This window comes from Bombus bifarius, unplaced genomic scaffold (genome assembly GCF_011952205.1).
Source record: "Bombus bifarius isolate JDL3187 unplaced genomic scaffold, Bbif_JDL3187 scf7180000008028, whole genome shotgun sequence".
NCBI classification, from domain to species: Eukaryota; Metazoa; Arthropoda; class Insecta; order Hymenoptera; family Apidae; genus Bombus; species Bombus bifarius.
In genome coordinates, this window is record NW_022884400.1 from 347,432 (window position 1) to 362,736 (window position 15,305).

Consider the following 15,305-nt stretch of genomic DNA (forward strand, 5'->3'; position numbering starts at 1 on the left):
TGAACGACCGAAAATACGTTTCACATACGTTGTATATACGTGTTCGCGCAGGGGAGAGAATGGAAGATATCGGATTCGCTTTTGACGTCCTTGCAAAAACCGCGCTGACGCCAATGGTCGCTTCCCTAGCCATGAAACGCGTATTTACATCGGATACGCATTAGTGCACGTACACGCGAGCCGGTCAGCTGTTCGAACGACGACGTCCAGACGCGAAATCCTCGAGAGCGGCGTGCCGCGTCCTCGAGACGATCCCGTTCCTCGACCTCGTGGAAACGAGGCTAACCGCGCAAGCCGCACATCTTTGCAGACAAGAAGATGGCGGGGGAGGCGGGGTTGATGGGTAAAACGCGAATTAGGTTAGGTTGCACCGCGCGAGGGATACGCGGATAAAGCGAGTAATAACCGAATTGAGTGGCAATGGAACGGAATGGAATTCCAGTTTCTGATCTATTCGTGAAATTCATCGTACGTAAGGGAGGATATGCGGGACGTCAGGGTGGAAAAGCATGATTCGAAGGGTCAATGAGAATGCTGGCAGGTCGATAGCAATGGCGCCGCGAAGCTACGAAGAAAATCAATCCTGTACGGCACGCGACGTGTTTTGACGTGCCTACTTATTTCGTCGTTCGTTTCTCGAAACGCCACGATGTTATAACATTTTCGTTCGAAGGATTAGAGTAATCGTAGGATAGATAAGAATCGTCTTAGTGGTGTATAATAATACGATAGGGAGAAAAATGTACACGAGAGTGCAGAAATACCGAGAGTACACTGACGTACCGACCGAGGTAGCCGGAAAAGACGAGGCCGCAGGGCCACGCACACGTACACCAAGATCGCGCGTACACTGACACGTACGTACGCAGCCAAGGTGGTATCGCACACTTCGCATATAACGATATACCCATTCACGGGTGTCGATTATAAGAAAAATGTTCGTGTCGCTTACTTTTGATCACTCGTTCCGTCGTGGGGAGCTTCTGCGAGTTGTTCGAGGTCATGCTGTACGAGGATATTTGTCGGGTGGGCGCCGGCCTCTCGCTCTCTTTCTCTCCTCTCGCCTCTCTTGGCTATTTCACTGTTCCTCTTCCCCGGTCACACAGGATCGTCTCTCTCTCCCCTCACCGTGTCACTCTGTCACTCGGCTTTTTTTCTTCTTTCTCTAGCCGTAGTTACTCGCGCGAGGTAGCACCTTCCTCTCACGAACGGGGGGTTGGGTGGAAGGAGAGGGCGGTATTTTCACCTCGCAGCCCGGCGCGGCACACACACATATACACGTACGGAGTAGGGGGAGGGAGGAGACGGGGGTCGGAGAGGTGACGGAAGTTATCGCACGATGCGGCACATCGGTGGCTCCGGAGCGTTGTTCATTGGGCGTTTGCAGAGTGAGAAAATTATTCTCTGCCGTGTGTGCGTTCCTCTCACTCCCCGTATATTTACTACGCCGACCGACCTACGGTATGACTCTTCTCTCTTCTCTTTCTCGCTCGCTCCCCTCTTCTCTTTCTCTCTTTCGCGGTCTTGCTCTAACGCGAACTCCCTCTGCCCGACAAAAGGTACCACCAACGCCTTTTGCGGGGCGAGTAACTGGATCGCTGGACCACGCGAGCTGCACGGCCCGCACCAACGGGGTCTCGCAACCGCGGTACCACCACACGAGTAGCACAACAGAGTCTCCGAGTGAACGACAACCGTCAGAGACAAGAGTACCGAGACTACTAAGCGAGGGCGACAGCGGCGACAGCGACCACGGCGGCGAGGCGGAGGACAGCGACAACGATCGACGGCGCGAACACAGAAAGAACCAGCACGATAAAAAAAATACAACAGCAACGGCCACGACGTAGCAGACGACGAAGGCGATGATGATGACGACAACGACCACAACGACGACGACAACGACGGCGACAACACCGTAATGACGAGCACCGCGACGCGGAACCGTGACACCGACACCCACGGCCGACAGCACCACGCCGCTAAATTCTACTAACAAGATGTCTGTCAGTCTGGCACTCCGCGGCACGCACACTGACGGCCGGCGGGAGACGGACGCGCAGTCCTCCACGCGCACCAATCATTTCAGAGCACAGATTGGTCGCGCCATCACCAGCTGCCGCCACCCGTTCACTGAGTGGAGGCGCCACTGACCGCGCTGGTCAATCGACGGTCTTCCATCTAAATCGACGAAAATTTCACGTTTACAACGCCGCTATATCCAATCCAATCAATCTATTCGATTTTATTACCCGAGAAACAGTTTTAACACAGGGGAAATCATTGGAAAACGGGCGCATCGATCGATTTGTCGAACTAGGTTAGTAGGCCACTTGTTAGTCTTCCGAGAAGATAACTTTGAACGCTCCCAAATTTGGAAGCAGTTGTCAATTTCAATACCTGTCCAATTTGCATTTTAAATGCACCTTCGGTTAATCGTATCGGGCTATATTCTTTAAGGATCGTTTTTATGTTATTTCATTGGGACGTAAACAACAGCCGGTAAGTTAACTGATCATATGTAATACCGCCACATTCAAATTAAGTCTTATGCAACAAATGCAATTCTAATGACTGAATTTTAATGTTACTGTATTTGTAGGATACACATGCACAATTTTACACCATTCGTCGTACAAACTTCAACAACACGTATCTATCATTAAAATTCCAACTTTGGTCTCTTCTCCACCCAGGCTTTTATATTCGGAATCGCCAGAACCTTTTCCTTCAGAGACTTCAAATGCGGGTTATCTTTGGTTATATCAGATTCATAAGCCGTATTTAAGGAATCTGATATACCGACGAAGAACAGATCGGCATAGCTCAACTAAAAGATATGAGAAATATAAATCAATTGATTTCTTATTCTGCGTATACTGTTGAATTAAACACGCTTACCTGATTGCCATGCAAATATCCGCCGTTATTCTTTGCCAGATCTTCCAGTTTATTCAGGTAAAACGGAAACACTCTTGACATTACGTCGATTTTCTTTTTGGCTTTCAAAACTGGATTAGACTCTCTATAATAAGACGATATTGTCACTGAAAAGAAAAAGGGAAACTTATGGATCATGTAACAAGATTGAATGTTATTCACAGCAGCATATCGTTGGAAAGGAAATCAATTTGTTCATGGGTACGAAATCAATATTTACGCCATCTGAAATCGTAAAGAGCGCTAGCGATCGCGTCGATCTGCAACGTATCCAAATCAGTTTTGCCAAGCAGATTAAACTGTTTGGCCAGGTAGCGGCAAATAGGTAATGTTTGCGAGTAAACTTTGCCGTTGATTTCCAACGTGGGCAGCTGACCGAACGGGGTCGCTGAAAAAACATTAAAATATAGTTGGAGATCGTGAAATTCATATGGAAATAAGGTAAAAAAAGGTATACTTGACTTCATGTTGGACCACTCTTCCGACGAATAGTTTATGCGAATATCCTGGAATTCAACGCCCCCGTAGCTGAGAAGAAATCTGATGGGTTCTCCGAGTCCCATTACGTTAAAATATACTAGCTTATAACTCGCCATCATTCTAAATCTGTGAAATATAGTTACAAATAAATACAATGTAATTTTTATAAAATCACACGATCGGTTTAAAGGTATTATTCTAATTTAAATTAGTTTAAATAATTGCTGATTTAATTAAAACATTTTATACAATTTTTAGAGAATTTGATGAGTGCAATATCTCTATTAATAATTTTGTTTTTAGTATGTATGGAGTAGACACTTACAGACAGTCAAATGCAACGCACGGTAATTCACTGTGGAGTAACTGGTTCCCAAGGTTATGTAAGAATTATATATTTCCCTCTCCAGAGTCTTCACTTCTTTCGTCCTGTTCTTGCCTGACATATTTTCTCTGTCTATAAAATGCTATGGACATTCTCATTGGTGCACTACTTCGTAGTCTCTTCACACTCACTCTCTTCTGATACTTTCACTTTAGTATAGTATAGCGTACAGAAAGATTCCGGATTGTTCCAATATAAATTACAGAATCGTTCTTACATATTAATTGGAAAAAATCCTTTATCTACAAACTTATGCAATGCTATTGAAAAAACAGTATCATCTACTTTTTAAAATTAATTCAAATTCAACGACATCTTTGAAATAAATTCACAATTTTTATATAATATAATTCTCTTACAACAAAATGATTTGAAAACACAAAGTGAAGTGAGCAATGTTTCTTTCTTGACACGAAGAAGCTTAACCAATCTCCATGGCTATAAATCATCTAGTTTTCCTTAATTAAAGAATACTCAACGTTACATGTTTTTAATTAGATTTCGCTTTATGGAGGACAGGTTAAGAGGTTTGCATTTAGTTGAAACTTTGATATACAGAACGGACTCGTTTCTCAACTTAAGCTCTGTAGCCTGACAAGATAAGGAAGCCGGTGTCTGGAACAAGGAATCCTTGTTCTGGAAGTAAAATGACCGCCTGGCGATTTATCTTAATTACAATAGTCTTAATGAAGACGAAAGATTCTCGTGTGATCAACGGCGAGGTTCCTCCGGATAATTTAACTCCATATTACAATGAATCTATGGAGATCGAGAAACGCCTCCCAGAGGATGTAGTTCCCAGAAAATATGTGATTGCGATTTCGACTGACTTTAAAAAGGACGAATTTCACGGTAGCGTTCGCATCGATCTCGAATTACTAAAAGTTAGTTTCCATTATTGAAATGTAAGAATAATTATACAAATATGTATAAGCGTACAAAATATTTAAAAATATTGTATCATTACAATTTTTCGAAGGACCGAAGTTATATCGTTTTACACTCGAAGGATCTAACCATATCGTCAACCAAATTATATACAGAAAAATCTCAAACGGAAGTACGAATACAGTACATCTATAATGTAAAAAGACGTGAGATGTTGGTTATCAAGCCTTATAGAAATATCTCTTTAGGAGAATACTTCTTGAAAATGAATTTTAGTGGTAGTTTGAAAGGAAAAATGAGTGGATTCTATTTGAGCACCTACGTAGAAGAAAATAAATCTGTTCGGTAAATATCATGTATATTTTAATGTCAAGGAATTATGATCGTCTATATGATGATCAACTCGTATTATTTATTATGCAGAAAATTAGCAGTGTCCCAATTCGAGCCATTCTACGCTCGAACAGCTTTTCCTTGTTTTGACGAACCAAACTTCAAGTCCATTTTTATTATTCGTCTCGTCTATTCAAAGAAGTTTTTATATCACGCACAATCCAATATGCCAATTGTAGTAAGTTAATACACGAATTACGAATCATTAAAGATATACAATAATATTATTTTCCCTAGAAAATGGAGACGATGAAAAGTGATAGCGACAAAACGATCGCATACTTCGAGCCTACGCCACCAATGTCCACTTATTTCGTTGCTTTCCTTGTCAGTGACTTCGAGTGTTTAGGATCTAACATGGATCTTCTGAACGGAAGTAAAATACCAGTTGCTGTCTGTGTAAGATCTATGTTCAAGCAAAAAGCAGTATTCGCCTTAAATGTCACAATTAGAGCGATGAAGTATTATCTAGAGATGTTTCAAATCGACTATCCGCTACCAAAAATAGGTAATTAAAAAATTTAATCTAAACCTGAATTTAATAATCTCCTTTTTTAATTTTATTAAGCGTAAATTATTGAAATATATTTACTTTATGATTAACATCAGAATATTAATTGTTTCTATATTTGGAAATCTTTCTTTTAACCGAAAGTTTTGTTATAAAAAATCGAGTTTTCTTTGATCAAATAAACTTAGTACACAATTTAATACTTAAAGCTGTAGTATTCATAGAATTAATATATAATTATTGTAAACAAAATTATGTCTTTGATGACTAAGAAAATGTGTTTCATCGATCAGATCTAGTCGCCATACCCGATTTCTCAGCAGGCGCCATGGAAAACTGGGGCCTGATCACATTCCGTGAAACAGAGCTTCTTCATAGCGAGAACGACAGTTCTTGCCACAATATGAGAAGCGTCAGCTTGACGGTGGCCCATGAATTGGCACACATGTGGTTCGGCAATCTGGTCACCATGAAATGGTGGGACGATCTTTGGTTGAACGAAGGTTTCGCCACTTACATGGAGCACGTAGCAGTTGATTCCTTGTTCCCCGACTGGAAGCTGGTCGTGCACTTCCAAATCTACGATCAGTAATTTTATATTAAATGATTCCAATTTTTCCCTTAACTTCCATCCTTTTCTTTTACATCAGATGGATTCCTTCCCATTATACACGAAATACGTTTCTATGAAGCACGATATCAAACTACGTACTCGTCCAGTTGTAAAACGAATCGAAGATCTGAATGAAATAGAAGAAATGTTCGATCGAATTTCATATCAAAAAGTACGTTCAATTTTGTAGGTATAGTCAAATTAACATTTCCAACACTATCATGAGTGAAATTTCGCCATAGTACGCTTTTCTCTATTTTAGAAATCGATCAAATCAAACGATAGAAAATACAACCCTTCGGTACGAAATAAGAATTCGAAATACTTTGAATTTCCTGTGGATAGAAATAAAACGAAATTTCACTCGCGTACCTTTAAGCATCAAACGAATGTAATACACGTAATACGAAAGTTTGAGATATATTGATTCGGGTTAAATTTGCATAGAGAATTAATTCTTATATTTTCGAGAATTGTCAAAAAGTGTCACAGAGGGAAGACGAAAGAAGTACAGCAATTGGTTGGTTGAATGCTAGGCGGCGTCGGTGATTAGGATGCTCGAGGACGCAGTTGGCAATTCCAAGTTTATTTCTGCTGTCAGAAAGTATCTGAGAAGGTACCAGTTTCGTAACGCGGAGTCCCGCGAGCTATTCGATATCCTGGAGAACACTACACAAGCCGCCATCGATGTCGTCGATTTCGTCGGTCGATGGATGAGGTTCCCCGGATTTCCGGTGATCAACGTCCGTCGAGACAATGCAGGCTTTCAACTATCCCAGCGACGCTTCGCGACGAGTACACGATTCAGTGAAACGATCGAGTACGTATAGAGAATAAAAGGAGATCTTGAAGAGAGGAAAAGAGAGAGGGGGATACAAAATACTAAAGTAATGTGAAATAAATAGGACGAAGTAGAAAACGAAATGAGAAAAACGTCATAAAAGTAATATTATTGAAATACATGTGTTACGCCGGGCGACTCTCTGCCTGGCCCAGGTCACACACCGCGGGCCAGACGGACACCAGATGTCCGCTTTTCCGTACGGCGTACCCTCAATATCCTTAAGCACCCGTCATAAACCCGAGTCACTTGCCTGCAAAGGTCCTTTAAACAAAACAAACATCTGGTTCCGAGGAATTTCTAAACACTATTGTCTACCACGGCTGGACAAGGGAAAGTTGGTTTTTCTCACGCACGCTGCAACTTTCCTCCCACTAACCACTTTCTGTCGAGGGCAGTTAAGACCCTTCGTTTAACCAATTAAAAACGAAGCCTATTCCCTCACTCTCCTAAATAACATCGGCACCAACAAATCCGATGGTCCCGTGCGCTAGACACACCCATCCTTAGCTTTCCTCGGACACAGCATCGTCACTCAACTTCACTTCTTCTACATCGTTGGAAAAGTCAACTACTAAGTATACGCTAATGCCCAGCGGGGCAGTCTAAGCATAACGCGAGAGTCGGTCTCGGTATTGTCGAGCATACATTTCCTCTCCTAAATCTCATAGTGCTACGTCCACTAATACACTAAATCTAATTATAAGAGCCCTGCTCTAACGCATATATCTATCTTAGCTTCGTGCGACAAGTTGTTAATTACTTATTTCTCTACGTCAGTGTAATCTAAGTGCTGGAAACATATAATTTATAATTCTGTAAATCACAGGGTTATACAACCTCAATCACCCCTATTATCTCAACGGAAATCAGGGGATCGATCAACTCGTGGTGTCGATTGTTATAATCGTAACGGGGATTTACGACCCCCGTTGACGTCTCTCCTTGCGATTACGTCTCCCCGCGATTGGTCGAAGAAACAACATGACTAAATTCAAATTCTCGAAATCTTAAGCTATACAAGAAATGTCTCGTATAACTGTTATACGTATTATGCTAGTGCTACTATTATTTTTAACTCGCCATTTATAAATGTCATATACATTTTTAGCGACGGAAGTTGGACAATTCCGATTAGATACGTAACAAGCAGGAAAAATGATATCAAGCTGGATTGGTTCCTCGCGAACTATTCTTGCGGTAATAATAGCGCACGTAACCAAACCTCTGCTCTCAGTTCTTTAACACACAATGTGAATTACAGTGGAATTGTCGCTGGACAAGTCAGTGGATTGGATCAAACTGAATCATGATTCGATCGGCTATTACATCGTGAATTACACGGAAGATGCTTGGAACGTTTTCAGCAATTTATTATTCTACAACCATTCGGTATATATCATGGTTACTTTATATCGTTATTTAAGTTCCTTGCTTGTCATCTAAATAGTTTTCCCGTTGGAACTGTCGTAGATGTTAAGCGCAATGAACAGAGCGGACTTGTTGCACGACGCTTTTCTTCTAGCGGAAACTGACTTGAACTATTCTATAGCTATGAACCTGACTTCTTATCTCATAAACGAAGACGATTATCAACCATGGGTCGTGGCTATGAGATGGTTCGGACAAATGAACAGACTTCTTGATAGAACCCACATACTTCCACGTTTTCAAGTAATACAAGTATTAGAAAATTATAATTGTCATAGTATTTCTTCTTCTTCTTCTTTGTTATATTCTTTTTATACGAATTCCCAGTCGTATGCGAGGAATCTGATCAACAGAATTTATCGTCAAATAGGATGGCATATTCATCGGAAAGATTCATTTAAAGACAGGTTAGTTCAAAATTATGTAATAAGAAAAATATGTATTATTTTAATCGAAATATGTAAGACAACTTTGGTGATTGTTAACAAAATTATGTTTTTTATCCTTGTAAATCCCATTCTTAAGTTTTAATTCTTATTCCAGTAGTACAGGGTTAAGGTAGTTTCAAAGAAATAAATCTTCTTCGGATCTTCTCTAAATTCTATTTACTTTAAAAATTAAATTATTCTCCTACGTTTACAATTGCTTTCTAAATAATTAATCTTTCCAAATAAATAAACGAAAAAGTCGTTCGAATTGTGTAAAAATCCATGAAAATCTTCGTCTTCTGTTACATTTTCCTCTTCTTTTCTCTCATCACCGATGCTTTCCAAAGCGAGCATCCATTAAGAAAAGTCTTGTTTCTGTTCGTTTCAAGAGAATTTCGCGTCTTGATATTGAACGCAGCTTGCAGCGTAGGCCACGAACACTGCCTCGAGACAGCCGGAAGGAGGCTGCGGAAATTTCTGTTGGAGAAGAGCGGCGATGGTAGCGAGCAAATGTTACCAGCCGATATTCGGTCTATCGTCTATTCGTTTGGTAAGGGGAAGAAACTTGGCAAATATTTTCCATTCTCCGTGTGTGTACCTTTTGTTATTCACGATAATGACGGCGTACGATAGGCCTCGTTACGATGTCGGCCGACGTCGGATCGATATTTGAGAAAATGTCGCGACTACTCGAGACGGAGAACGACGCACAGGAAAGAGAACGTCTGATGATCGGGATGACTGGAGTTGCGGACAAAGATATTCTTAATCGGTTCGTCAGACCGCGATTCATTCCCGAGCTAATTGCCAACAAACGCGCTCCTTCGACGCTCTCACAGCTCTCTGTTATCTTCTCGCGTGTCGCTGTCCAATTTGTCGAAGTCGCGTCGGATTTATAGCGTTCCACCAAGGGGGAATATAAATTTATAGGCGAATGTAAGATGGAGACGCGAAAAGAGGAATTGAGCTCACGTGCCCGAAGAAGTGCAATTCGAGTCTATCTTTACGCATTTTGTAATCATCAACTGATAGAATTCGTGATATCAATTTGCGGAATTTCCAAATTAAAAAATTTCCGATTTCAATGGAAATCTCAAATTTTTTTAATTTTCTATTGTCTATTAAATGATTATAGACTTGCCGCGTTTACAAATTTTAGTTTGTCAAATCTTGGAATTCGGAATATCACTTTTCGCGATTAATTTAACAATGTTCGATTCCCGGGACCTTCAAATCTTGATATCCCCAATTTTCAGAATTTCCAAATCTCAGAATTACCAATTTTAAGAATTTTCAAATCTTAGTAATTCTCGAATTTCGAAGTTTTCAAATTTTGAGCTACTTCGCGTACAAAGTTCCTAAACTTATCAAATCATAACTATAAAATATTGGACAATTTCCCAAATTGCGATTTATCTCTTTGGGAATTCTTTCCATGTCCGTTTGACTTCAGATATTTAGAGCGAGCAACAGACGAGACATTCATTCGCAAGCAAGACTTTGCAGAGCTGTTGATCAAGATCGCCGCGAATCCCGTGGGGTTGGACGTCGCCTGGAATTTTGTACGGTATCGACGTTCTTTCAAATACTCAGACATCTTTTGTACAATTTTCACGATCTAAGCCATCGTAACAAATACTAATCTTTTTTCAGATCTCGATGGGAAGCTCTACTTAGAAAATATGAAACAAACGAGTACACTTTTGGGAATATCATCTGCGCAATCGTATCTTTGTTTAAAGATCATCAAAAGCTACAAGAGGTAATTTTACCTTCTCCTAACAAACGCGTATAATTCAGCTATTATTTGTAAAAGTCAATCAAGTGTCTGGATACTTACAAGGATAATGGTTAATACTATGTAGTAGCGTGGACAAATGGCCTAAGAAATATTTACCCTGTTACGTTTTGTTTGGCTCGTTTTGGTTGTGTTGCCGTTAATTTTTGAATTTAGATTAAATTGTAGTGTTGTCTCTTATTTAATGCGATTGGCAATTAAACTCCACGTTTCGGCTAACCTGCTACGCGCAGGAGCACTGGCACGGGAGAGAATTAAAGTTGGTGAAAATAAATGTTCGCTTAATCCTATTATATTATTAAACAAATATTCTTCACAAAAAAAATGTTTACTCGTATTCTAATTGGATATTGACAGAATTGTCGTTGAAATTTCAAATACTCGAAGTTACAATCGTTCGCAATACGTTTTCACTCTTATTAATTACAAGATTTTAATTTGATAGATTTTCAATAATTTACAAGTTGACAAATGCAAACACGTCGATTAACAAGACTAACAAGAACTGGGAACTAATCACACAGAACTGAGGAATTAACTACTCTGAACTAAGGAATTATCTCTCTTCTTCTATGTCGCTACTTTTATTTATATTTAGGTCTACCGTGGAGGGGTCGTTATGTGACGGGTTATTCCGTGGGGATTGTGAGGCTCGAGTTTGGTTTCTATACAAATTGTTAAAATTTATTTAAATTTCAAATTGGAACGCTCACTCGCGCTATTGGTAGTTTTAGTCTACGTTACGGCGCGTGCTCAGCACGGGACGTGACACCCCCGCCCTTGCATCGGGTGAACCATAAACAATGTTGCGAAAAGGCCTATGTGTCGTTAGGTTTAAAGGGCCTGGGAATTATTACCAGGTAGTCGTTACTTGGCAGGTTTTACAACGTTGTCGTTACCTGAAGAGTCGAGGTGGGGGAATCGTGAGTTGAGAGTCGAATGGTGAAGTGTCCAGGGATAATCGTGACGGCCGTCCCCAACAGGATTAGCAGGGGGGATGGTGCTAGGGGCAATGACCTCCTCTAGCACCAATTCATCAGTTAGGAAATTTTAGGACTGGCTCAAGAGGACGCGGGGAGTAATTCGGCAGTAATTCGCAAGAGATCCCGGGGCACTCCTGTCACACGCGTAGGCAGACCATCGTGGAGTTTTAGTCGGTAAGAGTCCGACACTACTCTGCTGCTGTCGCAGCGGCGGAATTTTCATGAGAATTTTTGCACTTTCAAAAAAAGAGGGGTTAGTCGTAAGTCGAGTTGCGAGGAGTCGAGAGTTGAGTTGACGAGTTGTTATGAGGTGTAAAGGTTGGGAATTGTAAATTAACTACTTAGTTGTCTTAGTTATAGCACATTACTGTTAAATAAAAAAAAAAAGTTAAATAAAAATCATTTCCAGTTCAATTTATTTATTTATTATAAATGGATCTATCGATCAATGAACTTATCGTGTAGAACAGAATCATCGGTAACCCTAATTTCTAATATTTCTAAGTGAATAAAAAATGTTATAATTATGCAATATTATAATATGTAAAAAAGTTTAATCTATTCATTTTACAGGCGAGACAATTTTTTCTAAGAGAAGTTGACCTAAAAGTAACTGAAAATGCTAAGAGAAATGCGATCGAGGAGATCGAAAACAGCATTAATTGGCTGGAGGCAAACTTTCAAAGCATCGAGCGATGGCTGTCGTCTAATGGTTTCGATTAATACCTTCATTTTAATACGATCCAAGATTTACAATTTAATTAGATCGCCATACCTACAGATATTTAATTAACGGAAACGCCTGAATGTATTTTGAAATCCATTATCGGACACTATTAGCGCGATCAGATGAATGTTTTGCGATCTGTCCGAAGATATGCGATCGATATCCCTGTACCAACCTCAGTTCGATTAACACTACGTTCTACAATAGTACAACAATCGTAAGCAAAATAAATACATAACGTTCAATTTTTTATTCATTTACGATGTGTTTATGATATTATTACGTTACATTATACCATTTACGGTATTTTGCAAATGTCGTTTCATAAATATTTAATGCGCACAGGAACAATGATTATTCTGTCACAAAATTTTTAATTCGTTTAGCCCTATTCGCCTTGCTTCATCTAATTTCATTAGTTAACATGGAATAGATCGATAGATGCATACATCGAATTATATCCAATGAGTGAATCTACTTGCTTAACTGACTGTTATATTGCTGTTTGCGATCTAAGTTGCTCTCAGCTTTAACATAGTTTGCACCTGTGTGCCAACGAAGAAACTAATTTATATAGAGTTTAGACAGAGAAAACACTGGAGTTGTCTACTTTGTAGAATACTGTAAATGTAAATATAATATTGTCCAGTAATTATGCTTAAATAATCTATGTGGGAGTAACGTCTTCGGGTTCCTTAGCGTTTGACAGAATACAGATCCTGGTTACGGGTCTCTTAACACTTAGCCAACCGCGTGCACTACAGCGAGCTATACCGCCCTCGGACAAGCCAACTTATACGCTAATCACCACACATTTTTTCAAGTATCGAGAACTAATATTCACTACTAAAGAAACAAAGTCAAAAAATTATTTATGTAGTTAATTATATTTTGCCGGTTATAGTAGTTAATAATTTTATCTAACGATTTCACATATTGTTGATACAAAACGTCAAATTAAAAGTATATAGTAAAAGTATAAACAAATATAGATAAAATTTAAAAAAGATAAAGCTAAATACAACTAAAGATAAATAACACGACTTGAACGTAAAATTAAAAATTCATAATACATTTTAATATTTTTCGTTTATATTCGTGTGTTATCTATCGATTATAGCTTTATCTAATCATAACTAATAATGTAAGTTTTTAATCAATTTTGACACTACTAAAAAAACCAAAAAAAGTGGCAAAAATTAACTAGGATCAATTCCAAGGAAACAATAACTAATAATAACAAAACAACAAAACAACAAAAAGTAAAAAGCGTCACTAACGTTAAAAAGAGAAATCTCCCCGTTCGATTGGCTAGGCGTTAAGAACGTCGTCAGCAGTTTGAAGTGAGACCATCCTAATGATCCCGTCAGATCCTTGATACAGGTTAATGATTCCACCAAAGGGGCCACTACAGCTGAAATAGATTATCGTCGTTGATCAGCACCATAGCCTCTGATTTGTCCGACGCCGGTGGATCCAACTTCCACTTGTTTCGCTGCTGTACTCCATAAACATACTCCGATGCTATCACTTCCACAAATGTTAACAGGCTTGCCGAAAGAGTTGCAATATATTTAGCTTATTTTGGCTCATATTAGTAAGATCGGGTTCTGAGGGCACTGGCAATATGTCGCCAATAAGAAAGTGAACAGGAGTCAAGGAGGTGAGGAGGAGATCTGTAGGATCGTACGAGAGAGTGTAGAGAGGACGTGAGTTTAAGTAAGTCTCTACCTGCGTGAGAATTGTACATAGTTCGTCGCGCGTGAGCTTCTGCTCATCCTATGGATTTTGCTCCCGTTCGAGAACTAATTTCCTGAATTTCCTAGAGTTACGCGATGTCATCATGTGGCACGATTATATAGATTCCTCTTCGTTACTTGACTTGTAAAAATAACCGTCCAATACCCAACCAAAGTGCGTGTTTTGCCAAACAAGATTCCCTGGGTTGATTCTGTACTGTCCGATACACAGCAATTTCCAAAATAGACCACCTCCGATCAAAAGATCAATGCTATCTGAATGCTGGAATTGTGGGTCAGCCGGAGTGATGCCGGGTGGCACTGATACATTCACCATCGTCACTGGAATTTTGGAATCTAGAATTTTATCGGCGACGTCCTTTAGCACTAGACATGAAATATCCGCCTTAAATTTATCTGATTCCGAGGTAATGCGTAATTGTGTTTTGAACTGTATGGAATTCATATTGTTTCCTACGCTGTCGGCTGGACCGGGTGGGCCGGGTGGGCCGGATGGGCCGGATGGGCCGGGTGGGCCGGGTGGTATATCAACAGGGCTGACCGCGAGTTGCAATTTATCACAAAAGTCTTTTGTTATTAAGTTAACCTGTGATCCCGCGTCTAGCAGAGCACGACATTGATGTTTGTTGCCCGTATCATCGATAACATACACTATCACAGTCGACAAGACCGTGCATTCGTTGTTGATTGCATTCCAGATGCATGCTTGTACTATATGGAGCGATTCTCGCTCAGGAGATACCACTCTCTCTCTCTTTTCGCGATGCAATACGATATGATGTTTCTTCCCACACTTTCTGCACTTATCACTCACGCATTCCATTACATTATGTCCCGAATGGAAGCAATTGAAACATACTCGTAGATTTTTAATTGTTTCGTATCTTTCCGGAAACGGCATGGCCAATAGTTGAGGACATGTATGCAACGCGTGTCCGCCTTGACACAGGCAACATCTACTATTATTGCCAAGAAATGATATTTCATATTCTACTATTAAACTGTTTGAGGCGCCCGAAGGATTACTATTGTTTGAGATATGCGAATGTTCACTACTGTCTGAATATTCACCACCGTCTGAGGCGTGTGGATGTTCACTACTGTCTGAGGCGTGCGAATGTTCCTGT

General features: G+C 40.0%; 2 protein-coding genes across 3 annotated transcripts; one reads left to right on the top strand and one right to left on the bottom strand.

Annotated features, from left to right (window-relative positions):
• Positions 1-2,562: 2,562 nt before the first annotated feature.
• LOC117207347 (glutathione S-transferase-like) lies at positions 2,563-3,848 on the bottom strand. 2 transcript variants are annotated; one of them, XM_033447465.1, is made up of 5 exons: positions 3,746-3,848; positions 3,398-3,540; positions 3,161-3,328; positions 2,902-3,047; positions 2,563-2,830 (listed from the first exon to the last, which is right to left on the bottom strand). In XM_033447465.1, exons 2-5 carry the CDS (start codon positions 3,537-3,539, stop codon positions 2,663-2,665), a joined length of 624 nt encoding a protein of 207 aa, XP_033303356.1. In that variant the 5' UTR covers position 3,540; positions 3,746-3,848; the 3' UTR covers positions 2,563-2,662. The 2 variants fall into 2 exon arrangements, with proteins under 2 accessions (XP_033303356.1, XP_033303355.1); XM_033447464.1 differs by having other exon boundaries at positions 3,398-3,546; positions 3,746-3,836.
• Positions 3,849-4,066: 218 nt separating this feature from the next.
• Positions 4,067-12,648, top strand: LOC117207350 (glutamyl aminopeptidase-like). Its single transcript, XM_033447467.1, has 16 exons — positions 4,067-4,689; positions 4,785-5,038; positions 5,117-5,264; positions 5,324-5,594; positions 5,891-6,159; positions 6,248-6,382; positions 6,747-7,030; positions 8,163-8,251; positions 8,316-8,443; positions 8,525-8,725; positions 8,810-8,889; positions 9,300-9,460; positions 9,544-9,682; positions 10,364-10,477; positions 10,564-10,672; positions 12,265-12,648. Exons 1-16 carry the CDS (start codon positions 4,453-4,455, stop codon positions 12,412-12,414), a joined length of 2,769 nt encoding a protein of 922 aa, XP_033303358.1. The 5' UTR covers positions 4,067-4,452; the 3' UTR covers positions 12,415-12,648.
• The last annotated feature ends 2,657 nt before the right edge of the window (positions 12,649-15,305 follow it).